Source organism: Centruroides sculpturatus, unplaced genomic scaffold, assembly GCF_000671375.1.
Source record: "Centruroides sculpturatus isolate CEXI.00-Female unplaced genomic scaffold, Cexi_2.0 scaffold362, whole genome shotgun sequence".
Classification (NCBI taxonomy): Eukaryota; Metazoa; Arthropoda; class Arachnida; order Scorpiones; family Buthidae; genus Centruroides; species Centruroides sculpturatus.
This window is the reverse complement of record NW_019384664.1, coordinates 209,969-236,766: the sequence shown is the minus strand read 5'-3', so window position 1 is coordinate 236,766 and position 26,798 is coordinate 209,969. Positions and strand designations below refer to the sequence as shown.

At 27.0% G+C, this 26,798-nt stretch overlaps 1 protein-coding gene and 1 non-coding gene across 2 annotated transcripts; one reads left to right on the top strand and one right to left on the bottom strand.

The window, feature by feature from the left end:
- Positions 1-1,620: 1,620 nt before the first annotated feature.
- Positions 1,621-26,798, top strand: LOC111626618 (diacylglycerol kinase beta-like). Its single transcript, XM_023370065.1, has 10 exons — positions 1,621-1,631; positions 2,495-2,598; positions 7,763-7,926; positions 8,635-8,699; positions 23,726-23,816; positions 24,601-24,805; positions 24,870-24,990; positions 25,057-25,117; positions 25,240-25,354; positions 25,454-26,798. Exons 1-9 carry the CDS (start codon positions 1,621-1,623, stop codon positions 25,333-25,335), a joined length of 918 nt encoding a protein of 305 aa, XP_023225833.1. The 3' UTR covers positions 25,336-25,354; positions 25,454-26,798.
- Positions 7,637-7,709, bottom strand: Trnav-uac. The gene has a single exon. It is a non-coding gene; the product is annotated as a tRNA-Val (tRNA).

Genomic DNA, 26,798 nt, shown 5'->3' with positions numbered 1-26,798 from the left:
GAATAATATATTTTGGTTAATTAACACTGAAAAAGTTGTTCCAATGCTTAAGGTCTCAGTGACAAATCCAGAAGAGTCCAAAGTTAGCCAAAAGAGGAAGTTAGCCCAATTAAAACAATTCCAGCAACGATTTGCATAACTTCCCCGGAGACGCCATCGTCACCAACTTCGAGCTAGTATCATGGCAGAACTAGCTCGCAAGTTAAAAAATTGTGTATAGAGCCATCTATTACGAGATGTTATTGAAAAATAACTTGTATACAGTATTATTAATTATTATAAAAACACAAAAGGCTTAATTTTCGAATTAGAAATGAGTTTTTATTTATCGTAAAAAATCATAAATGACAATAACGAGTAAAATTTTCACTAGTCCGACCCCACTTGAGATGTAATACATGATCCCCTTTATATTCTCCTCCGCGACTTTAACCACCAAAATATAATAGCATCAGTGCTTATATATAAATTACTATGCCGAATTTCGTTTCTTAGTCTTTATCCTATTCTAAGATACTAAACGAAATACACACACACACATCTTGGGAATTTTTTGACCTTTTAGGTTAAGGGTTCTCCAAAACGTCGAGATTTGTAAAAAATCCCGGAGAGTCAAATTTCACACAACTATCAATATTTTCCTGTTATATACATAGCAACAGAAAAAATAATTAAAATTTTTGACTAATTATAAGGGTCTTTTATTAACACGTGCAAGACGATTGTATTGCGGATAATCCGATAAACTATATTTACCACTATAAATATTTTTAAAAATAACGTTTTGAAGTTAGAATAAATTCATTTTAATTGTGTTTTTTTGTGTCAATGGGGAGGACTCAAGCCCCTGTTGTCCCTCGTGGGCCCGCCCTGAGAAGTTCTATGCACAATAAATACGAATCTTATTGTGTGTGTATTCGCTCTTAACGCGACTGGAACACACTTATCGCGTTCGGACATTGAATATAACTATCTCCTTAACTGTATTTTATATGCAGATCGTGCTTTCATGTTCTCTAGTGAGGGAATATAATTTTGCAATTTTCATAATTAAAAAAGAACCTCTTCCGTACACAATACGAACAAGAAGATAAATTCAACATCCGGATGCAGAACGTTCCAGTCGAATGAAGAAAAGGTTCTTCGTTATGCACGGACATTTTCAAACATCAGAACAATTTTTGAAAGGAATGAGTAACCCAAAACAGATGCCACGAAAGATTTTAGTGTGTGTATGTTCCTACTGTCAGCAATTTTTATTTATTTTCCTTATAAAATTCATATTTATATTTCGTAATAAATATATTTACTATATCTTAATTAATAAGATCTCAAAAAGATGTTACATACATTAATATTGTAAATACAATAAATCCACAACGATATAACTGGACTATATTGTAGACGGTGCCAAATGGAGGCAAAATATGCTATTTGCAATATTTTCACTGAAAACGGTATTAAAAATTTATAATCGGACTGACAGGAGGTGAATGTTGTCCGATTTACGAAAGTCCGAATTAGCGGAGGTTTACTGTATTATATATATTATAATATGTATTTAATATATATCGCATTAATATTTTAATAATATTAAAAATACAATCATTTTATAAAAATATGATGTTCAGGTAAATTTGCCATTTATTTCTTCAAATAAATTATGAGTCTGGATAATTATATCTGCAATATCTGCAAAGAATTAGAGGATAAACACACTTTCAGAATATTTAGTACGTATAAAGGTCACATAACTCTGTTCTGTTTCTTCTGAAGTTTATGAATTTGCAAAACACATTTAAATTTCCACCTAATTTCATAATTGATAAATGCATACTAATTAAACTAATTATTAAATATTAAAAAAACTTTGATTAACATAATATATTTTAGGACCGTTTTCTATTTCTATTATTTGAAAATAATATTTTCCCTATAAAATTATATAGTGTGACAAACATAAAAATTCTAAATTATGAAAAAAATGTCTTAATTTTTTAAAATATTAAAAAATATTTTAATATTTTTAAAATATTAAAATATTTTAATATTTTAATATTTTATTATTTCAAGCATCAGAACAATTTTTAAATAAATGTCAGCTTGTACTGTAAGATTGAGTATATATAATCTTAATATTATTCATTTGTTACTAAATTTAAAAATCATCATTGTAATAAAACTTTAGTGTGAATTTATGAAATAAATATTAATAAAAATATAATCATATATTTAGGCTATATTATAATAACAGTATAATTCTATTAAACTAAACCATTATAACAATGTTTGAAATTAAATGTTGCAATTTTCAAATTACGTAAATATATACATACATCTACAATCTATATATTTATATAAATACGAAAAGAGGCACAATAAGATTGCCCAAATGATACACCGATCTCTGTGCAAAAAGTACAATATCAAAGTAGCAAGATATTGGTATGAACATAATGTGATTGAAAATGAACTAGATTATTTGGTATTTTAGACTACAAGCTGACAAACGCGTGGATCATAATGCACCTGACATCACAGAAGCTAAAAAAGAAAAGATTTATTTAAATGACTTTGTAATCCCAGGAGATTCAAGGAGTATTGAAAAAGACCAAGGAAAACTAAATAAATACCGAGATTTAGTAATTGAGATAACACGACTGTGAAACAAAAGCAAAAAAGTTGTACCAATTGTGATTGGGTGTCATATTCCTTGGATGACGAAATATCTAGAGAAACTTTATTTAACGGACTTTACGACATTTGATTAACAAAAATTTGCTATTTTAGAACTTCTTGCATAACACAAAAATATCTGAGGGACACCTAAGCCCTGGGATGGGGTTTGTGTTACTTCAGTTTATATCAGTCTGTGGAAGATGATAACCCTACCATTAATAGTATAAACTGAAACTTTCAGCTTTGGATTTATTGTAATTATATATGTTACCGCTAAAGCTCGAAATCCGTTAATGTGTACATTACCTAGCTAATCTGCAGATTAACTAGGGTGATCCGTTAAAGCTGCGAAAATTGTTCAATTTCTCAAATTACCTAGGTAATTTGCAGAGTATCTAGGTAATCTGCACATTAACGGCTTCCGTATCGTTAAAGTTCAAAAGTTTGTTTCTTTCACTTCCTTTCCCCACTCCTTCTTTTTACGTAGATAAATTTAAATCCTAGAATGCAAGCAAGCACCGAATTGGTGAGTAAAATCAAGAAAAGATTCTTCGCAAACCTCTTTAGCGAAGATTTAAAATATAATACGTAGTGTTTTAATAACAAACCAAAGTATGATTCCATAATTGAAGATGTAAAGCAAATAAAAGTTTCCAAGAAGAAAGAATCATCTCGAGATTATCAAATAATTCAAAGGTGTGATGTGTTGACTGTACGAGGCTGTGAAAAACTCATTGAGCCGTTGTCAGATGCGCGAGAAAGGTTTGAAAAAGTTTGTCCATGCCGGAGAATTGTTTGACATTCGATAAAAACTGAAGAAGACCTTGAAAAATTAGAAGATTCACAAGAGACTGTGATTATGAGATCACAGTCAAATCTTACTCAAGAGGACATTCCGTTATCCCCCGCTTCTACAGAATCACCTATAGAAATACAAGAATTTACCGATAGTAATCTTAAACTGCCTTCTATACCGTTGATTGATGATGCAGTCACGAAGAATATTCAGTTACCCTGCACCTCCAAGGAATCGCCTCTGCAAGTTGAAGAAGTCATCACTGAGTTACTCTCAACTTCAGCAGAATCGCCATCACAGTTTCGTACGGAGCCTGTAAAGAGCACTATACAAGACATAGTCTGTATTGTTTGCTCAAAAGCAGCATCAAGTGCTCACAAGTGTAAATCGTGTAATATGTTTGTTCACGCAGTTTGTGGTGAAGTAGATCCTAAAGAGGAAGGGTATGGTAAGAATGTATTGTGCATCATCTGTAAAAAGAATATGGATCAGAAAATACAGCGTGATGAAGCCAAGAAATGTTTAGAAAAGCAAGCAAAGAAAATGTTAGCAGTTTCTAATGCAAAGCACCCAAACGTCGATGAAGGTTTCGCTGTGAGAATTAAAGTACCCGAAGAAGACAGAGCAAAAACTGATGCACGTTCAATTTTAGCTGTGGTTCTTAGTAAAACAGAGGATGGCTTTTATAAACTTGATACTAAAACAGGTATTTTAAAACAATTGTATGCAAAATCTGAATTCAGTGTTTGCAAAGAGAGATTTTTAACGAAAGAAGATGGATGTCCCTGCTGTAGAAATATCTTTACGTCAAACAGCAATAAAACAATCCCTTGGTACTGGGCAGGGTTTCAGAAAATGTGACTGCAAATCTAAATGTACCACAAATAGGCGTGCTTGTCGCAAAAACCAATTGCTACGTAATTCAAAGTGTCACCAATCTTTAGATTGCACTAATAAGTAAGTACAATTTTATCATATGTTTTGCAAATTCATTTCCCTAATTGTAGTAATATTTTAAACCGTTTGATTTTTGTATTAAAGTTTTTTTAATTGATTGATGATTGATTCAATCAACTAATTTGTTGATTGTATTAACTTGATTCTTTAGATATTGAAAATTAAATAAATAACATTATGTTAATTTAAGCGTACAGAAACGTTGCTGTTGTTCCAGCAAAAATCTTATTTTCACTTTACCGAGTGCCTAGTAGGTAATTTGCAGATTACCTAGATAATCTGCAAATTACCTAGGTAATTTGAGAAATGGAACAATTTTCGCAGCTTTAACGGATCACCCTAGTTAATCTGCAGATTAGCTAGGTAATGCGCACATTAACGGATTTCGAGCTTTAGCGGTAACATATATGTATATGTATATATATAAATGTATACATAGATCTGCATACAAATATATATATATATATATTTGTATGCAGATCTATGTATACATTTATGTAATTTTGAAACGGCAACATTGAGTTTGAATCTCTCATTAATTAATGTTGACCAAATCATGCTATCTAAAACAGAAAGAAAAATGAAGATCACTTATAATGTACAACAAATTGTCATTTATCACAATGATGTGTTATGATTTATTATTATAACTTCATAACTATGATTTTTATAAAAAGTAATTTAAAATTTATTTCAAAAAATGATATTAGAAGTTTTAATTTAAAGTCGGATTTCTAGTTTTTTTTTTTTTTAATCCATTCATACTAATGCAAGCTCGTCCTAAATGTTATTAATATCAATTTTTAAAATACTGTATAATGTGTGGTTTACTAATTAAAAGTTTATTATTTTCCAATTTTAAATACTCATTTTATCATGTATCGCTTCGGGATATAATACATTTAACTTCATCGAAACTTGTCAAAGATTTTGAAAAAAATTAGCTTTAATGAAATATGATGGTAAAATTCAATTTATATATTTATTAAGAAGTTTCAAATTGTAAAATTATAATAAATACTTTACCGATTATATGAAAATTTTATAAAAAATTTCAAATCTTCAGGTATAAAACTTCGTTTTTTTTAAAGTTTTCATTAATTTGTATTAAAACTTATATATACACATATTGTATTTTATTCTATACACAGTAATTTTATACATATAAGAATTTTTATCAAGTTATTTTGTGCTTTATTAGAATATAATATATAATATCATAAATAAATAATAAATGTATGGTTATTTTTAAAACAAAAATTTAATAAAATATTTACGAATCTAATTGACGGTAAAAATATATAAAATTACTACATATTCCTTTATTTTATTTAATGCAGATTATATATGAATTTCAAAACTGTGCTATTATTTTAATTAATGGCAACCATTTAGTGCATATAATCACTTTAAATTTGTTTAGAAACAAACTAATAACATGTAAACTTTTGTTTCATATGTTGAAAATAATTTACAATAATTAGAAATTTCTAAAATTTGCATAAACTAATAAATTAATTTTATTTATGTTGATTATCTTATTTCTAGCTTCAAACTATTGTATTATAAGAAATTGTAAAGATTAAAGTAGTTATGCTATGTTTTCTAAACAATAATATTCNAAGTAAAATTTTAAAGCTATAAAATTCTTCATAAATCTTATTTGATGATTTATGTTATTTATTACTATATAAAATATATCTGATAGGCAGATGAACACGTTAAACATGAGTTATATTCATGTTGACAGTTAATATGAGCATACTTTCTAACTCGATACATTCTTCTCTGTTATAAACAACATTATCGTACAATTGCTTATCACAGTAAACAACATTCATAACAAATAGTTGAAGGAAATTATGTTAATGGATTGTTGTAACTTCCAAAATACAGGAATATTAAACAAATATTACTTGAGAATAAGTAAACGAAATATTATTTGGGATATTGTAATGAATAATAATTTTGTATGTAATAAAAATTTGGTATGTAAAGTTATGAATTTTATAAATAAAAACAAAACTATATAAAATTGGAAGAATGATTAAAATTTAAATTACTACAATTACTTCATGAATTATTCCTTTTAAACGTATTTAAAAATCAAAATTAAGAAACTTTGATAAAGCGTGACAATATTTTGTATGAAAATTTTAATAAAAATTCTTGTCAAACTTCACTATCGTACTTTTAATCTATTCAAATCTCTAACTTGTTTAGTTAACTATTTTTTCGTGTTTGTTATTAATATGCTAATTAAACATTATTATTAACATAATAATTATTTTAAGCTGTTTTCTATCCGATAAAAATGCAGAAATTTTGTCGTGATTATTTTTTATAATNAATCGAATTTATTGCATTTTTCGCAGTTTCCGGGTGCCCTAAATCCAAAAAATGTAAAAAAATTGATATATCATTGAATATAGTAAATATTTTATTAGTCATTCCTTAGTTATAGATTCACAGATCGTATCTCTTATATTATCACAATAGTATTCAATTAAAATTAATATACTCCAAAATTTCAGAAAATCAGATTGCCATTTACTTTTTCCCTAAATCAAAGAAAATTTTTGGTGGCAAATGTTTTCTGATCGAAGATAGCAAAGATTGGAAAGAAAATTCGCTTGTATGATGTTAGGACATAAAGACATAAAGCTTAAACAAATATCGTTTATTGGCATCTGACAAGGATTTTTCAGATGTAACAAGTTATGGATAGATCCATGATTGATTGCTTTTTTCCTTTTTCAATAATAATATTTTTATTTTGAAAGTGTATTAATAAAAATACTAAAGAATTATTGTAAATTATAATACAAGAAATAAATAAGCGAAAAAGAAATATAAAAATGCAATCTTATTTGTAAATTATATTAAATTTACAAATAAAAGTTTTTAAGAGCAATCTCTAATGCCAATTAACATTGGATAATACCGATATGAAAATATTTATTGACATTAAATCCGATATATATTTTTACTTTGATTCCTACCATATTGTATTACTATTTATATTATATATATTGTTAGTGTGTTAAACAATCTTTTATTATAATAACTTATTCATTATAGTAACAATTCATTAGATAATTAGAATTAAATTAAATTTTTAAACTCAAATCACAAATAAGAACTGTTTTACTTGAATATTTAATAAAATAAACCAATTGAAACCGATAAGACAAAAAGCAAACGTGGTTCCGCCCGGGATCGAACCGGGGACCTTTCGCGTGTAAAGCGAACGTGATAACCACTACACTACGGAACCACCGCAAAGAGTAGTCAAAATTAATTTCTTTTAATTTATATCATTATTTTTAGGATACGAAAATGAAAGCCTTCACAAAATCCTAAAACAAGTAGAAAAGTCAGTGCCTGCCATGTTAGATAGATGGAAAATAGATATTAATACTGTTAACAATATCGATGTTAGAGGAGATCCTATTCCTTGTACCATTTTCAATAATTATTTCTCTGTTGGAGTGGTTAGTTTTTCTGTTTTAATATTTTGCAATAAAATGTTTTAATAAAACAATATTTATAAAATAAATAAATACTTCAAACTTCGAAATAGCATTCTCATAAATAGTGACACCCTCGTAAAGCGCTAAAGAATACTCGTGAAATAATCGTTCCCACATATATTAACCTTTCAGTCTGTATTGTGAATTAATAAAATATACTGTACTAGTTTGCATTTTAAAAATGTCATTGTTCTCATCAAATTCGACGATTTTTAAACTCTTAAACTGAAAGACTTCATTAGTTTATATATAATTTGTATTGTTTGGAGTTTTTCGCCTTAGTGCCACACTCGATTTAGTGCCAATTCCAGGGAAAACAAATGCTAGCGCTGAATCGAAGTTTAGATGTATAGGCCTAAATTTAATTCAGTTTAATTTATTTGTTGTTTTAAAATTATTGTCAGCCTGTCAATGAAAATCATGTTTAAAATTAAGATTTTGCGAATTAAATATTAATTACATTTTTTACAAATAATCAGATTTTTAACATATTGATTTAAAGAAATCTTAAACATTTTAATTATCGATAGTTGTATTTTCATTTAAATTTGTAAATAAAAGAAATTTTTAACAGCAGAAAGTTCAACTTCTTAATTAAAATTAAATAATAGAATAAAATTTAATTATTTTCAATTATTTTTATCTCTGATTAGGAATTGTTTATTGCAGGATGCTTCTATTGCTATCAAGTTTCATTTAGAAAGAGAGAAACATCCTGAAAAGTTTAATAGCAGGTATTTTATTTTATTAAATTGTTATATATTTTATAAATTAGTAGGCCTTTGTATTTGAATGCATCTTATTCAAATAAATTAAAACAAATTTTTCTTGTGTATGTTTTACTATGTACTCGTATTACTTTAAATCGAGCCTTAATTTTAAAAACTTAACAAGTACTTCAGTTTAAGTCAATAGAATTAGTATAAAAGTTAGTTTACACAAGCTTAATTAACATCTTTAAAATAAGACAAATGTTGTATATATATTCATTTAAAAGTACAGTACTGAATATTAATCGTTATCTATCACTCATTATCCATGCATATTTACAATATATAGACGGATAGATGCATCCTAACTTGTATCCATCCTGTGGTAAATACAAATTTTTTAATGAATTTTGTATTGTTAAAATATTCTTTCTTGTCGTCATTTACATTGTATAGTTGATTCTCGCTAAGTCGAATTTTATTTTAGCTTCAATTTAAATCAATGCATTTCGTGTTTCTAAAACAAAACTGTTACGAGAGAACATTTGGATATCTCGAACTATAAGATTCTAATGAATTTACTTCATGTTTCTTTTGTTACATTTTCAAGTGGTCGCACTAAACCCACATTAAGACCATCTTCAAATCAAATATTTAATTAAATAGCCCTAAACTTGAAAAAATATACAAAATTAATTGATACATTAGAGCTTACAAAATCAGGACAAAAATGTTTTAAAAAATTTTAAGGGCATTTCACGCTTGAAGTAACATATTTGTTCCTAAACGTGAATTAAAAGATCAAATTTTATATTGTTTTAAATTTTCAAAGGGGATTTCTAGAAGCTAGTCAAATGTGAAATAAGAAGCGCGATGCCTGGTAATGCGCTCCTTATAATTATGGTAATAAATATATAAATTTCACAGCCGTTTTATTTAAAACGAATTATCATTGGTTTGCTTAGCCAGCTTACTAGATCCGCTTTACCAGGTAACGCACTCAAGATGTTTTCGAATCGACCAATCATATCTAAGATATTTTCAAGTGGGAAATCGTAAATTATCGACGTTACGCTCGTATGACAAACTTTTTTCACAATTAGTATTAATTAATATTTTATTTTGTATGTGTTCAAACCTATGAACTAATAAAAATATAGCGATTTAAGTCTAATTTATTGTTTGTATCACAACATTGAAATATTAAAGTAATGATAATTTCGTTAACTTGAAAATTCGTCTCTATTCTTTCCTTCCACTTGGAGTTATCAACTATATATCATATTTGTGTAAAATTTCAAAGTATAAAGAAAATAATTGATTAATTTATAATAACAGATATGAAAATTATATTTACTTTAAAATTAAACTGATTATGAAAAAGCCGAATGGCGACTTCTTCAGAATAATGTTTTTCAAATATCCGGTATGTGAAAAACACTATAATTACTCATTAAATTCAGCTTTTCTATAATAAGGAATAGAAAAAATATTAAGCTGAAGAATCAATCTCGTCTTTAATTTGTTTGCATTAAGATCAAAAATTTTCACAAGTTTTCTAATTCATATTAACGAATAAGCTTACAATTTCAATTTATATTATAGAAAAGTAGACTGAACGGATTTTTTTGAAATTTTTAAAATAGTATATTTCATTGATAATATTAATATTTTAATTTAAATGTAGATTTATTTATAGCCGGACTGTTTATGGAATCTTTTTGTTTTATTCATATTATAACACAAAACTCACAGATTATGTTTGGTATTCGAGGTTAGTTTACTTTCAAAATGAATTAAAGTATAAAAATGTTTAAGATCATCATAAAAGAAATTATTTTATTAACACACTAACATATATTATTTTGTTTTTTTACTCTCACATTTATCTAACTTCTATTTAATCTATTCAAATTCATGAAGAAACTTATTTTCTGTCGTTAATTACAGTACTCGTTGTTCAATTAAGATCTGACAGTAGATGTTCTTGTATTTTCTTTTATTATAATCTCGACTTCGTTCGAAAATTTTTAAAATAATATGAAGATTGTTTCGAAAATTTCTAAGTTAATAGATTTATTAATACATTTTTAATCCCATAAATTTTAATATCTCGAACTAAAAATTTCTGTATATTTGAAACCTGTTTATGACGAAATTTCTGTTATTACCTATAATTTATATTTCTTGTTATATCATATTTTGATTGTTATAGAATCAGGAAACAATATAATTTTTGCATTATATAACATCCTTATTTACAGATTCCTGTTTTGTATCCTTATCTACTTAGACCTTGTTTAGCAATAGGACTCGTTATACTGGCTTAGTTTCCAATTAGCAAATAGAGGAAATCTTAATCAAAAAGTCAAAACAAAATATCTTTATTATCATCTTCATTACTAAACAAGGTCCAAGTAGACAAGGATANATCCAAAATTTTCACAAGTTTTCTAATTCATATTAACGAATAAGCTTACAATTTCAATTTATATTATAGAAAAGTAGACTGAACGGATTTTTTTGAAATTTTTAAAATAGTATATTTCATTGATAATATTAATATTTTAATTTAAATGTAGATTTATTTATGGCCGGACTGTTTATGGAATCTTTTTGTTTTATTCATATTATAACACAAAACTCACAGATCATGTTTGGTATTCGAGGTTAGTTTACTTTCAAAATGAATTAAAGTATAAAAATGTTTAAGATCATCATAAAAGAAATTATTTTATTAACACACTAACATATATTATTTTGTTTTTTTACTCTCATATTTATCTAACTTCTATTTAATCTATTCAAATTCATGAAGAAACTTATTTTCTGTCGTTAATTACAGTACTCGTTGTTCAATTAAGATCTGGCAGTAGATGTTCTTGTATTTTCTTTTATTATAATCTCGACTTCGTTCGAAAATTTTTAAAATAATATGAAGATTGTTTCGAAAATTTCTAAGTTAATAGATTTATTAATACATTTTTAATCCCATAAATTTTAATATCTCGAACTAAAAATTTCTGTATATTTGAAACCTGTTTATGACGAAATTTCTGTTATTACCTATAATTTATATTTCTTGTTATATCATATTTTGATTGTTATAGAATCAGGAAACAATATAATTTTTGCATTATATAACATCCTTATTTACAGATTCCTGTTTTGTATCCTTATCTACTTAGACCTTGTTTAGCAATAGGACTCGTTATACTGGCTTAGTTTCCAATTAGCAAATAGAGGAAATCTTAATCAAAAAGTCAAAACAAAATATCTTTATTATCATCTTCATTACTAAACAAGGTCCAAGTAGACAAGGATACAAACAGAAATTGATAAAGAGTAAGGACGTAGAGGAAAAACAATTAATTCTTATGTATAGATTTATTCATAGTTAAATTTTATGTGTTTTATTATCTTTTTCGTCAAAAAGTTATTTATAACATATATAAAAATATTTAAATTCTATTATATTATTTTGACGGCAAAAGATTAAATATTATGTCGGATAATTCATCATTTTTTTTTTCTTTTATTAAATTAAAATCTTCGATTTACATACGCAGAAAATTCTGTATTTTACTAACAATAAGTAATATGAAAAAATCTATTTTAAACTTTAATTAAAATGAAATAATACGTAAATTGTATTTTATCAATTTCTTTTTCGGTTCTTGAACGAAATTGATGGAAAGATTAAATAAATTGAAAATATTACAAAAGAATAATAGATTTTTTAAAATAAATTAAACAATTTATAAAGTTCTGCGACTATTTTCTTTTGTTGTGTATGCTTTTATTTGATTGTATCATTGAACGATGCAATGAATTTAGATAATGCAATTAGCAATTTTAATAATAAATGCAGCTATAAATGAATGTTAAATAAATAAAAATGGCCACAAATTAAGCCTGCAAATACGCTGTAATACGCTGTAAATATAAATAATAGCATTCCTCAAATGAATCAATAAAATATAATCAATTTTTTAAAAATATTACATTTTTAGCAGCAGTACAGTGCATAAACAAATAGAAAAATTTAAATAATAGCTCTTTATTTATTTGTTTACTCTATAAATGACAGAGTACAGAAATTGTTTTAAATAGGCTAAAGTTTTTTTTATTTTTTAATTCTTGAATAAATAAAAGACTTTTCCATTGAATATGATTGAGAGAATAAGAATACATCTGAATGGAGTGTTTCTCAAACATTGGTACAGTAATCTATAAAGAATAATGGATTATTAATTAATCACTATCAAATATACATGTATAAGGTTAATTTGTTTTAACAAATAGAACAGTCTTCTAAAATTCGTTAAAATAGAGTAATAGCCTATCTGTTTTCTTTGTAATGCAATATTAATACAGAGTGTAACTGAACTCGATGCCAATATTTTAGGGATTGGTTTTAAGTAAAAAGTAAGCTTAAAATCCCATATAAAGCTTTTCAAAATCCATTTTGTTTTCGAGATGTGCCTCCAAAATATCATATCGATAACTAATTTTAAACTTTCCATCAAAAAGATGCCTCCGTTTGTTTTCCATTCCTATGCTACCAATACGTACTGTACATGCTAATCGATTAATACATGCTAATCGATGTGTGCGAGTCGCTGGTTATTGTATACGATTATGCCTCCTCGTCTGAGTAAGACATTCTGAACAGTTCTTGTAAATTATTCAGTTTAAGTTTGTAAAATATCGAAATGTTATTCAATGTAAATTTACATTGGAAAACTTGCGTTCTAACTGTTTTTTTAAACTGTAAAACGGATGGATAATGCAAAATCTTAACGTGTATAAGGCTTTGTTTACAATTAATACAATAGAGCCTATTTGGAAAACATTTATTTAACTAAATCACTTGACAAAAGTAAAAAAAAAATTCAAAATTACTTAAGAAGTGCCAACTCTAGTGTTAGTACTTTAGCGGGAAATTTGAAAATGGCACAGGCAAGCCACACCTCAAAACGAATCAGATTTTGAAAAATCTTTATATAAGATTTTAGACTTAGTTTTGAACCTAGTTGCCTGAAATATTGACTCTGAGTTGAATTACATCTTTGTATATTTAAAAATTAATTAATATTAGTTTTAGTGATAGTACTTCGTTTTATCGAATAAATATTCAAATTAGTTTTCAAGTATTGGTATTTACTAACTTCTTGAAAGAAAAATAACTACAATTTAGCAAATTCAAATAATTTCGTGTGCGTAAATGATTCATTTCTTGATAATTCAGCCTTCGTTGTGGTATCTTTATATTATAAGGTGTACTCAATAAATAACAAGCCGATGAACGCAGCTCTAAGCAGAAAATTTGCATGCGAATGCACAGTGCACCAAAGTGACACCCCCATATAAGGCAAACATCCGTAGCCTCAGCCATTTGTTCGAGTGATTTTGTTGGACAATGGAAGACTCAATTTCCTTGTTGCGGAAGGTCATGGACCCACTGAAATTCATCAGCGAATGCATCAGATGTATGGTCCATACACCCTAAGCCTTGCCTAGGTGAAGCTATGGGCCAAAAAATTTCGGGAAGGACGTTCAAGCATGAAGGATGACCAACGACGGAGGACGTCCGCAGCATGTAGCCACACCGCAGAATGTGCAAGTAGTGGAAGGCTTGGTGCTAGCGAACAGACAGATAACGGTCCGTGACATTGCAGCTGCAATAGACCTGAGTATCGGTACTGTGCAGTATTGTACACAAAATATTGCATTTCAGGAAAGTGTGTGCACAGTGGGTGCCACATTCATTCACTGAAGAACATACCAGCAACCAGATAAGCTTGTCATTGGAGCATCTGACGCGTTTCGCTTCGCATGGTAATTGTTTTCTTCATTGCATTGTAACGAGAGATGAGACCATGGGCGTAGCGAGGGGGGAGCCTGGGTGGGCACGGCCCCTCCCAGGGAACCTGATGCCCTCCCCAGGAAATCACAGCCGAAAAAGTGTTGAGTCGATTTGTAAAAACCTAAAGCTAAAATAAAAGTTTTGAATACTAAAAAAAGGTGAACGGCTTGCTCGGTGCCCAATAATGAACAATAATTTGAAATAATTCAATTTTGTGTCAGGTTGGCCTCTACTAGGCCCCCCATAACAAAACTCTAGCTACGCCCATGGATGAGACATGGTGTTTTCGTTACGATCCGGAGCCGATTCATGCCAGCATGCAGTTGAAACATACATTCCACACAAAAAGAGCAAAAGCGTGTGACCATCGGCAGGGAAGATGATGCTCATCCTGTTTTTTTGACATCAGAGACTCTGTTTGTTCAGTTTATGCAGCGTGGCAGTACCATCAATGCAACATCCTATTGCAACACTTTGCGCTCATAACGCACACAAATTCGATGCAGGCGTCTAGGAAAACTCAAGAATGGGGTCATCTTGCTGCATGACAATGAGATGCGCGTCCTTACACAGCCAACATGACAGCGGATCTGCTACAGCAGTTTCATAGGGAGGTATTCGAGCACCCTCCCTATAGTCCTGACCTGTTACCCTGAGACTTCCATGTTTTAGGGAACTCAATGGGCACTTAAAGGCAGATGATTTTCCTCACACACTGAAGCGCAAGATGTTGTACGACATTGGCCTCGCTAGTGTCCTGCTTCCTTCTTCGAATGGGGCATAACTCGGCTGGTGTCACAATGGGATAAGTTCCTTAACAATCAGGGCAATTATTGTTAAAATAAATTGTTTCTTTTTTAGCTGTTGCGTTTGACTGGTTATTTATTGAACACCTCTTATATTTAATAATCGAAAGTATGGAATATTTAATTTTTTCAATATAATTGAAGCATTTTCAAAAAACATAGTTAATTATAACTAATGAACCAGGCTTATTATATATACTCTTATCGTATTTAATTAATTAACTTTTAGGCCTTTTCAATTAGATAACATCAAAAAACAGAGTCTATGCTGACTATCGCCAACATCTTACATACGCCATTACATTTCTTTTTACCTCTATGTTCTTGTTGTTGTACATTTCTGTGTGTATACTATCTACGTGGTGAAAATACGGATATTTTGTCTTGACTAAGATGTCAAGACAAAATATCCGTAATCAGACAAAATATCTGCTAATCAGAAACTATACTAGTATAATAAGTCTTATTAATAAACAAGGTCCAAGAAGACAGTATATACACAGAAACATACGACATTACAATTTAACTCAGAAGTACAGTAATTACAAATTATTATTAGAATTATAAGTTATGTCTAGGTCTGTAACACTACAATTCTACACAAGTCCAGGAAAAAACCATGGAAATAGAGTCCTTTTTGTCTTCTTTATGGTTGTGGTTATTTTCTTTTCTTCTGTCTTCACCATATCTGTAGGCTATCTAGCATAATTTCTATTTTTTAATATTTGTCATCATTTTGGATTGTTTTAAAACTTTTTATATCAATTCTTTTCACTTTTTCAATCGCAATTATGGGTATTTTTGTCTTGATGTATTATCAAGACCAAAATCATTCAACAATTCATTTTGGGAAAAGTTAATTAAATCGCTAGGAGTATAACAAGCCTGGTTCATTAGTTATAATTAACTCTTTTTTAAATTAATAATACAGGCAAGAAGCTTTTTAATATATAATTGAATCTGTTTACAAATTTATATTTTATAGTAATTTACATTTAAATACATTTATTTATTATCTTATCAAATCGGTTTAATCTTCCATAAATACACACTTTTGTATTTATATAATATATGTGATATGTCATATATATTAATGGACTCTGCAAAAATGACACATATTTGGTTAATAGCCTCATTTATTATTGAAAATGCCGCAAGCGTTTATTAAAATGATGCAAACAATTTGTAATTAGAAAATATTTACTGCATACAACACTAAAACGAAATCATTTCTTTTTAACACAGTATGAAACTAAAATGTTTGAGAATGTAATTGAATTGAACTGTTTAATGTATCTTTTTAAAATCGATAATCAGTTACATTTATAATAATTATAAGTTGGAGTTGTCTAGTGATTATATACAACAATCAGAAAAATTTTTGAGTTATTTTTTTAAATAGATAAAGAAACAAATTGAATATGACTTTTATCAGAATTATTGACAAATAAAAAATAAAATAAAAACAAAAAAATTACAATTTGATATTATGATAGAACCTTTCAATGTTATTAATTGATTTATTAACTTATCAATAGTATAATATTAATTGCAAATACTGTATCTAGAATGAAAAATATGTAATAACAGTGAAATTATACAGATGCTTCAGGAAGATAGTTTGTTTCTTAATACCTGTAGTTAAGTAATAAAGTGATTTTTATCGTTCATTCAAAATTGGAGTCTATATATAAAAAGAAAAAAAAAACTACAAATTGTAAAATCTGTATCACATATACAGGTATGTGAAAATTTTAAGGAGGCAGATTCTTCGAATGATTTCAATTATAAAATGCATATTTTCAAAACAGCATAGTTTCATAGCTACAGGATGTTTAATATGTGGTCCCATTGAAAATGGTGACGAATTACAGAATCGCATCGTTACATCTCCTTCTTCTTCTTCATCCTCGCCTTTTCCCATGTTTAGCCTATATGGGGTCGGCGTTTCCTTCTCTAATACGTTTTTTTCCATTTCTCCCTATCAAGGACTTTTCTCTTAAGTCCCCTCTGGTTCAAGTCTGCTTTCACCTTATCTTTCCAACGCATCTTTGGTCTTCCTCTTTTCCCCTTTCCTTTTACTACCAGTTTTCCGATCTTTTTTCCAATATAATTGTCACTTCTTCACTCTACATGGCCAATCCACCTTAACCTACATTCTGCATCTTTTTGCTCAAGGGGCCCACCTTTACAGAACCTCTAATCACATCGTTACATCCTGTGAAATAATTCGACACACTCCCTAGTATTTATGAACGCGCAAACTAATCAATGCGGTGGAGGATAAAATCCTGTATTACAGCTGCGGTCGTCATTTTCAAGTTATTACAACTATGCCGTTGTGAACATATGTTCATATGCACATTTACGGTTGAAATTATTCGAAGAATCACTTCGTATAATTTTTTCGCATATATTTAGAATCACCCTGTTGTTACTATATTAAATATACATTGTACTGTACATTCAATGGAATACAGTAAAATTCTAACATAAATTTAGAAGCAGGATAGGAAAATGAACTCGAATCGAAAACAAAAACTTATTACGGACTACAATAAAGATAGTCTGCCACTTATCATTATATTTTGTAGATTCTGAATGGAATACTTCCAATTACAAAAAACTAACAAGCCTAATACAGTAGTTGATAAACGTAAATGTAATATAAAACGACTTGATGTTTTTTGTACTAATACCACTGTTTTGCTCTTCCCAGATACTCAAAATATTATTTTCACTCCTTTTACACATTCTTTTTAAATATATTGTTAAATACATTATATTGAGATTTCAGAAAATAGAAATATCAGTCTTTCTTTGCTTACTATATGAAATTGGATGTTTAATACGCCCAATTTGAAGCTTTATTGTATATAGTTTAGAAAAAGAAAGTTGCATTAACAATATTAGACCCTACTTTCAAATTAAATATTAATTAATATTGTCCAAATTACCCGATGCCATGTTAATCGTATCTTTAGTACAGGATAAATTATTATCTTCTGAATATGTTCTTCCCACTCAACTTAATTGCTGACACTGTCGACATTATTGACCGATATTTACAAAGCTTTAACCTGTAAGAAAATTTTTAATTTATACAAAGATTTTCTTTCCTTCGTAGAATTTCTCTCAATTTACGCCACGTTTCGTTAAAGTTCAGGAATTTAAAGTAAAATATAATACATATTACTGAAAATATTATATTAAATTTTATAATCTGATCCAGTGATTTGATAGATATTTAATATATGCCATATATAATCGTTTATTTGGTATTTAAACAGTTAAATTATAGTGTTTACGAATTCAAATCTCACTTCAAGCATAAATGTTTATGCATCTCTGATTTTGATGCACAAATATTGTTTACAGGACTTATAATCAATGTAATTGTAGTTGCTTATTTAATAAAACTAAATCAAACTACTTTCGAAAATAAATGTACTTATTTTGAGACAATTTAAACAATTTAATGTTATCTTATTCAATAACTTAATAGATAATTCTTCTAAATAATGAAATTTATTCATTATTTAGAAGAGAAAAAAATATTACAATTTATATAAATTTAAAATATATTAGAAAATTATTCACGATATATAAGGTATAGGCTTTTATATAAATAATATATATTATAATTGTTATTAATGTGAAATGCTTAATAAAATTCGCAAATCTATCACATTTGTTATTTATTACTTTTTAAGGTCACGTTAATTTAATATAGAACTTTTTTGATGTGTTGTTTTATAATGCAATCATTTAGATGCGTAATATTTAATATAAAACAAATGTAATTTTGTGTGCAATATAAAAAGTAATAAAAGATAATCTTTCTTTTACTATAAAAAAACAGTTTTAATAAATTAATATTATCAATTTTATTAATAACATAATCTAAACTTCATCTTATATTATTAACTTTTTTTAATGAAATGCAAGTATATATGAAAAATATAATGCATCTCACGCTTTGACATTATTGAATTTAAAAAATTACTTACATTGCAAATAACGTGATCTTCTTATTGATAAACTGATTCCAGAATAAGAATATTTATATTTTCATTATTACTGGATTTAGTCGATTGGAAATTGAAGAGAAAAATTTTTGTTTGCGTAATGGATGTCCACTCGGGGAATTCCCAGACTTGCGAAATCCATACATCATAAAAAACTGACAAAACATGTTTTTTTATGCTGAACGTCGTTTGAACAAAATAGTAAATTTGTCAGTTGAAAAATGGTTTTGCTTTATAAAAATTCCATAAAAGTAAAATAAAAATTTCAGATTAAAAATTGATCATGAGATGCAAGCAAGAAAATTAAAAACAATTTTAGACAATATGTACACAGTATAAAAAATAACATTACATTTAGCCATATGATATGAGTGTTTTTTCTTAGTTTATTCGTGACAGTTAAATGTTTAATTAAAATTTTTAATTATAAACGATATTCTGAGATTTTATAAAGTGAGAAATTGAAATTAATTAAAATTAAAATATATACCGTATTTTGACGAGTATAAGTCGCACTTTTTTTACTACTTTTTGGGGCTCAAAATCATGGTGCGTCTTATACTCGACAGGTAACCATTTTTACAGTGAAATTACCTACAGTAGTGGGCCACTCTAGGGACCAACCTGTGCAGTGGTCAGTTAAGCATATGGTCCCTCGACCGAATGGCTAGAGTATCTAGATTACCAGAGTAGCGACACACGAGTCATCGCCGCCATGTTCCGTCGACTGTCATCACGTGGCCTCCGAGTTTACATTAAGAAATGACGATTATTTCAGTTTAATAAAAGTATCGATTCATCCATCCGTCATATTCTTGAATAAAAAAACGAATAAAATGTATCTTTAGACAATCCCATTAAAACAGTGTTTTTCTAAATTTTTTGTCTCAAAATAGGGGTGCGTCTTATACTTGACAGCGACTTATACTTGTCAAAATACGGTATTTTACATTTACAATTTTGCAAGTATTCAAAAATGATTCTTTACAATAAGAAATATTGATGTTTATCTTCAACCATAATAATTAAACAATAATAAAACTTTATATTTTGTAAAATATTTACGATTTGGTTGGAAATGAGGTATTTTTAAAATACAATTTATGATATATGAAATTAACTGATTCGTAGGGACTTTGTAAATTCTTGACGGAAATAGGGGAAAATGACCATAGTATAATTTTAGCTGATTTTTGAATTTATGGGATTCTTGTGTGTTCTCTATGAGATTATGTATAAATATCTCATACCTGAGAAAAATAGCCATATTTCATTATTTATTAAACCCAGAATTAGTACTGTAATGACAAAGAACAATCATAAGTCATTTTGAACTGGAAGAAAACGACCACAATCCATTTTCCTCGGATGTAATCAACACTCCTTGGTATTCCCTCTTTATTCAGCCGTTTAATTTCCGATTGTCTATTTGTACCTATGAACAATGCTATCAAACTTATTTTGTGTTAAATATAAAGTTTTAAAATTCAATATTTTAGTTATATTAGAAAATGGAAAGTGATACTGTTAATAATTATAGTGATAGCAAATACGAGTATAAATATACTAATAGAGATTAAAATATTTATTTGGATTACTTGGAAGAAAATAAATAATTCAACTATAACATTTATCATCTTTATTATCTACTTTTCTATTAAAAGCTTTCATTTGCATTGAGATGTGTGTTAAAAAGTAATAAAATATACCATTTGTGAGATCGAAATACTTCGCTGTAAATATAAAATTAATGGGTTGGAATATTTACAGTTAAAAATTATTTTTACAGTATTTAGAATTAATAATAATATATATTTATTTATTTATATTTGCATTCAACTCATTCTAAATTCTATCCAAATCATCTCAAAATCATTCCAAATAATGCATAAATTTTAACATGTTTTAGAAATAAGTTCAAATTTATGGAAAATTATTTTATGTGTATTACAATCATTTCAAAATTATATTTTTAGAATAGAATATGTTACTTTTTTTCTGTTACGGAATTAAAAATTTGTTTATTTTATTTTCTACATAAAATACTTACAAAAAATGAATTATTTATTTATTTTGTTGCAATAATGTTTGTATTCATAAAATACTAAAAGACTATCAAAAAATAATGAAAGCTAAACTACAACTATAAATTTCGATTTACAATATAAGGATGTTTTATCATCTTTTTAAAAAATATTTAATGAAAATAACATTAATATACAGTGGATTCCGGTTAATACGTCCATCGGTAAATTGGGGCAACTGCTTATTTTTGACACAAAGTAAAAAAAAACATATCAAGAAAATGGTCAGAATTCGTTTCAGTTATTTGAGACATCATACCTTTTAATGGAGAATGCTTATGACGTGTGACATGGAGTTTACTACTGAGTAAAGTCATCTGCAATTTAGTCAGTAAACACACATACAGCCAAGTAAGCAGTACAGTCTGCTTGCAATGCGTAAATGATAATAAGAAACATTCAAAAACGAAAGCGTTGAGCAAGGTACCGACATTGAGGAATCCCTCAATCACAGATTTTCTATCTTAATTGAACGAGAAGTGCTTGTTAGTGGTACAATAATGTAAATTTAATCACAGGAGTTAGCTGTAAAGTTGGATCACAAAAAAAGCAATAGATGGTTGTTGTCTTCATGGAAATCCAAGGCATGGCATTAAATTCAAGAAAATACATGGAGAAAGAACGAGCTGATATTGTTCTGTATCCGTCGGATGAATATCCAAAAAGCTGTTCAACTTGCTTCATAAATTTTATGCAGATACACCTTTATTAAAATATTAAATGCTGCTATATATAAAGTTATACATGCTTGTTTACAATACTTATTTTTTAATGATTCTGTATAAGACTTTCAGTCGTAAATATTGATATTATTTCATATACTGTATTTTCAAATTTATAGACATTTTTTAAAAGAAATTTGAATATAAAACTAAAATTCTTAAAATAAATTCTTATAATCATAAAATAAATTCATTTTCAAAATTAATATACTGTAAATTTATTTTGAATCACTATTTTGAAATTTAAAATAGAAATTCAATATTTATGCAGGAGAAAATATAGATGTTACGTTTCGTAATTATGTCATTGGAAAACTTTAATCCACTGTTTTTAAATAATAATTTTAATTTAAACGAAAGATAGATTATAATTTGTCCGTTATAATGTCATCGTTATAGAAAAGCAATTGAAAAATTTACAGGGTTTTTAAGGGTAAATCTTATATATTATATAACACATAAAAATTTTACTTAAAGTTAATACATGAATACATATATTGGTAAAAAAGCAAAAATGTAAGTTGAACGAAGCCATCAAGACCATCTTAAATGCAAAATGCAAATGTTATAATTATCTAAAAAAAATTACATTTTGTTTTTACTTTTTACTATTTGTTACAGCGCATCATATATATTTTTACATTAATTATTCCTGCTAAATTTTATATAGTTTACAAAGTTACTGCAATGATTTGATGTATTCCTCGACTCAAAATTAGAGTTTAAGAAATAAACAAAATTATAAATTATTGACAAAAATAAATTCAAATTTAACGTAAGAAATTTTAATGTAAAACCTTGCAATTTCTTTTACAGGAATTTTGTAGCTTTTATATAATTGATTTTATAATGTTTGTAAATAATGGTAAACTGATGTTATAAATGTAATTTATATGATTTCCTGTTTATTCAATAATTAAACGTTTTTATACTGTAAAACAATTTATTTATGCTAAAACAGCATCGTAGAATCTGTAAAAGCTTAGCAAATAATAAATATATTTATGTATATGCTTGTAATTACTAGATATACAAATATAAAACAGTTGTGAAGATTTTTTTTATTTTATTGTGAAAATAAGAAAACAATATGATATATGTCACATCAAATTTATTGAGAAAAACGTTTGCTATACGTACTGTAAATATTTTGATATGCTTAGACAAGAATGAAAAAGAAAAGGGCAAATATAATGCACTAAAGTCATCAAAATGGTCTTAGATAGCATATATACCATCGCTATTTGATAATTTAGATAGTAAAAATCGATTATAATTTATATACAAATGTTTTGAGTATTGTATGTAAGTTTATATAAAATTTAAACATAATTTTAAATAATTTTTTTATTTTATTAAGATTATGCCATTTTTATTTGTATGAAATTTTAATATGCTTTAAAAAATTTTTAAATTAATGTTTTACAATATTGTTTTAAAATTGCAGTTGAAAAGATAAAAATTTAAATTTACGCAATTATTTTAAAATTATATTTTCAAAACTCATTTAAACAAAAATATTTCAAAAATTTTTATTTAAGGATGAAGAATAAAATGTGGTATTTTGAATTTGCAACGTCAGAAACATTTTTTGCGACGTGCAAAAATTTACACGAAGATGTCGACCTTATGGTATTTTAATATTTATTTTATTATTTTGGTTAAATAATTTAAAATTTTTAATTCGATTTTTCTCTATAAATATTCTTTTAAATAAAAAAAATTAAGCTAATTTTGTTGATATATTTAATAATAATAATTATTATTTTATAAATAATATTTCTCCAGAATCTAATTTAGGCCTAAATATAATTAAAGATCAATAAGTGTTGAAATATAAATGTTTTTTCAATGAGTCATATTTTTTTTTATATTTAGTTTTCAATTTAATATATGAAATATAATTAGACATATCACCAGAAATTTTAATTATTTATTCTGATGTATTCCGGTAGTATATTGTTAAAGTGCATCATAAATATTTCTCTATTAATTCTGTAATAAATCAAAATATTTTTCTTTACAACAGGATGATGATTGATAATCTCACAAGTTTTCTATTAAAATTGAGAGTGAATACAAACAAAAAATGCACTTTTCTATGCTATATTTTACTTCGGATTTATTTATGAATTCTATTTATTTTTGTTTATTCTATGCTATAAATTTTCTATTTTGGATTTTTCCTATTTAATTTTATTACCTGTATATTAGATAAATTAATTATTTTCTGTTAAGAACAAAACTGATAATAAACAAATGATGAAATCTTCTTTTAATTTAAACTAAATAAATTAGTAATAAAATAAATCGGCGTGAGCAATCGCAAAGATAATTGACATTCTATCTTCTAAAACTGATTTATGTCTTACAAAATATGATTGAAAATTATTTTCATTTACGTTTTCTGATATAGTGCGACGGAGTTTCATTAGACTTAGGTAATGGACCTTCTTTGCAAGGGATTGCTGTTCTAAACATTCCAAGTATTTACGGTGGTTCCAATCTATGGGGTGACAGTGCGAGTCACAGAAAAAGATCGAAATCTAAAAGGAAAAAGAAGGATAGAAATAGTTCAAACAACAGATATAATACTGTAGACTTGAGTGCAGCTGTACAAGGTATGACCACACATGTATATAGAAAATTAAATAATTTATCTAAAACTTTATTTCATATATGTAGACATAGGAGATAAGCTTATAGAGGTGATTGGATTAGAAAACTGTATGCATGTGGGTCAAGTAAAAGCTGGTTTAAGGGCATCGGGTCGTCGTCTAGCCCAATGTTCTTCTGTAGTTATTAGGTAAGAAATAGTATATGTGTTAAAGTATAGTTATTTGCAAATTTTTAAATAAAAAATTATTTTAAGGACGAAAAAAAGATTTCCAATGCAAATAGATGGTGAGCCATGGATGCAGCCTGCTTGCACAGTATGAAAAATTATTTTTTCTCTATTTTTATTGTCTGAATTATTTTCTATTAAAGATTTTTCTAAATTACTTATTTTGACATAAAAAACTTAATTGTCTTCTTAATGATATTATCTTTCTAGATCCATATAACAAACAATAACCAGATGCCGATGCTGATGGCTCCACCTCCAACAAGAAAATCGAAATTTCCTTCTTTCTTTTTCAAAAAATCTTAGATGAATTATTATTATTCAGGTTTGTCCATTTGAAAATATATAATAGGATAACCATTATTGATATCCGTGTTTTTAAATGTATTTAAGTGTTTAATTGTATACTGTATATTCCTTTTAGGATATATACAGCGATAAGCAAATGACTCAAAGAAACCGACTTTATGGATTCGTCCAAATAAACAAAAACATCTTGTACTCAAGCCCAGAAAACAGTACGTGATCTGAGTGCATTTGTTCATTTCTAACATATTTGTTCTTTCTTTCTACTTTGCATATCAGTTCTGTACATAGATTTCGGTGTTCAATTCAGTTTCACTTCTCGTCAAGCTGATAGTCATCTTACACATCGAATAATGCTAGATAATTTGGGTGATAACGTTTAAGCCATTGATTATCCCATCAATATCAATAAACTGTACAATATTTAAAAATCACTCGTCATATATGAGGAAATTCAAGAAGTCAATGATTACGTCTTTCATGCGGACCAAGGAACAGATTTTTATTTGCTTTCATAAAGGTGTTCTTTCAATTGCCAATTTCATAGTTTCTCATATATTTGCTCAAACTATTATAACTATTTTTGGTATTCATTTCTAGTCAAAATATTTTAATTTGAAATATTGCAAATCAAAAACTAAAAAAAAATATTTTTAGCACATGTAATTTTTTTTAAATTTCTTCAAATTATAAAAATGAATTATTTGATCGTTCCTTTAATATGTAATATTATCATCTAAATACCTCATCTATATTCATATACTATAATTAAAAATAAATAAAGCGTATAATTCCTTATCTTCAAACTAGCATTAAAAAGCAACTGTATTAACTTAAGAATTTTTCCACAAGAATCTTGGACAGTGCTTTTCTAAATAATTCATAACAGATCCTTTTCTACTTTCTTTTTAGAATCACAAATTTTACTAATAAACAAATTATTATTGTAGAATTGCTCTTTATATCTGCCCGTTTCAATTACAAGATTATAAATATAAATTATGATTTTAAAATAATATATATACATATATATATATATATAGTCAAAATTTAGTATATTTAGAGATTTAAGTTTTACATACTGTACATATTATCTGTGGTGTGTAAATTGAGCTTTCAATACAAACGAACAAATCAACACTGAAATTGGTGCTATAGAACAGTATTAGTTAGTCTCTCCTCAGAAAGTTAACTCCTTTCCAGTCATTTATAATGTCTGAGAATATTTTTTCCTGATTATAATATAAATATTTCTTGAATAAGATGAAATTTTTTAAAAAATAAATCATTGATCCATTGGCATTGATACAGTAGTAAAAAGAAATTTTTAAAATTTATAAATTTTCTAAGAAAACAAAATTGAAAAGTTAATATTTTAGTTACAGTCTATATAGATTTTAGAAGATGGAGATGGATAGATAAAATCTAAAAATAAATTTGAACTTGATCAACTTGTTATTGAT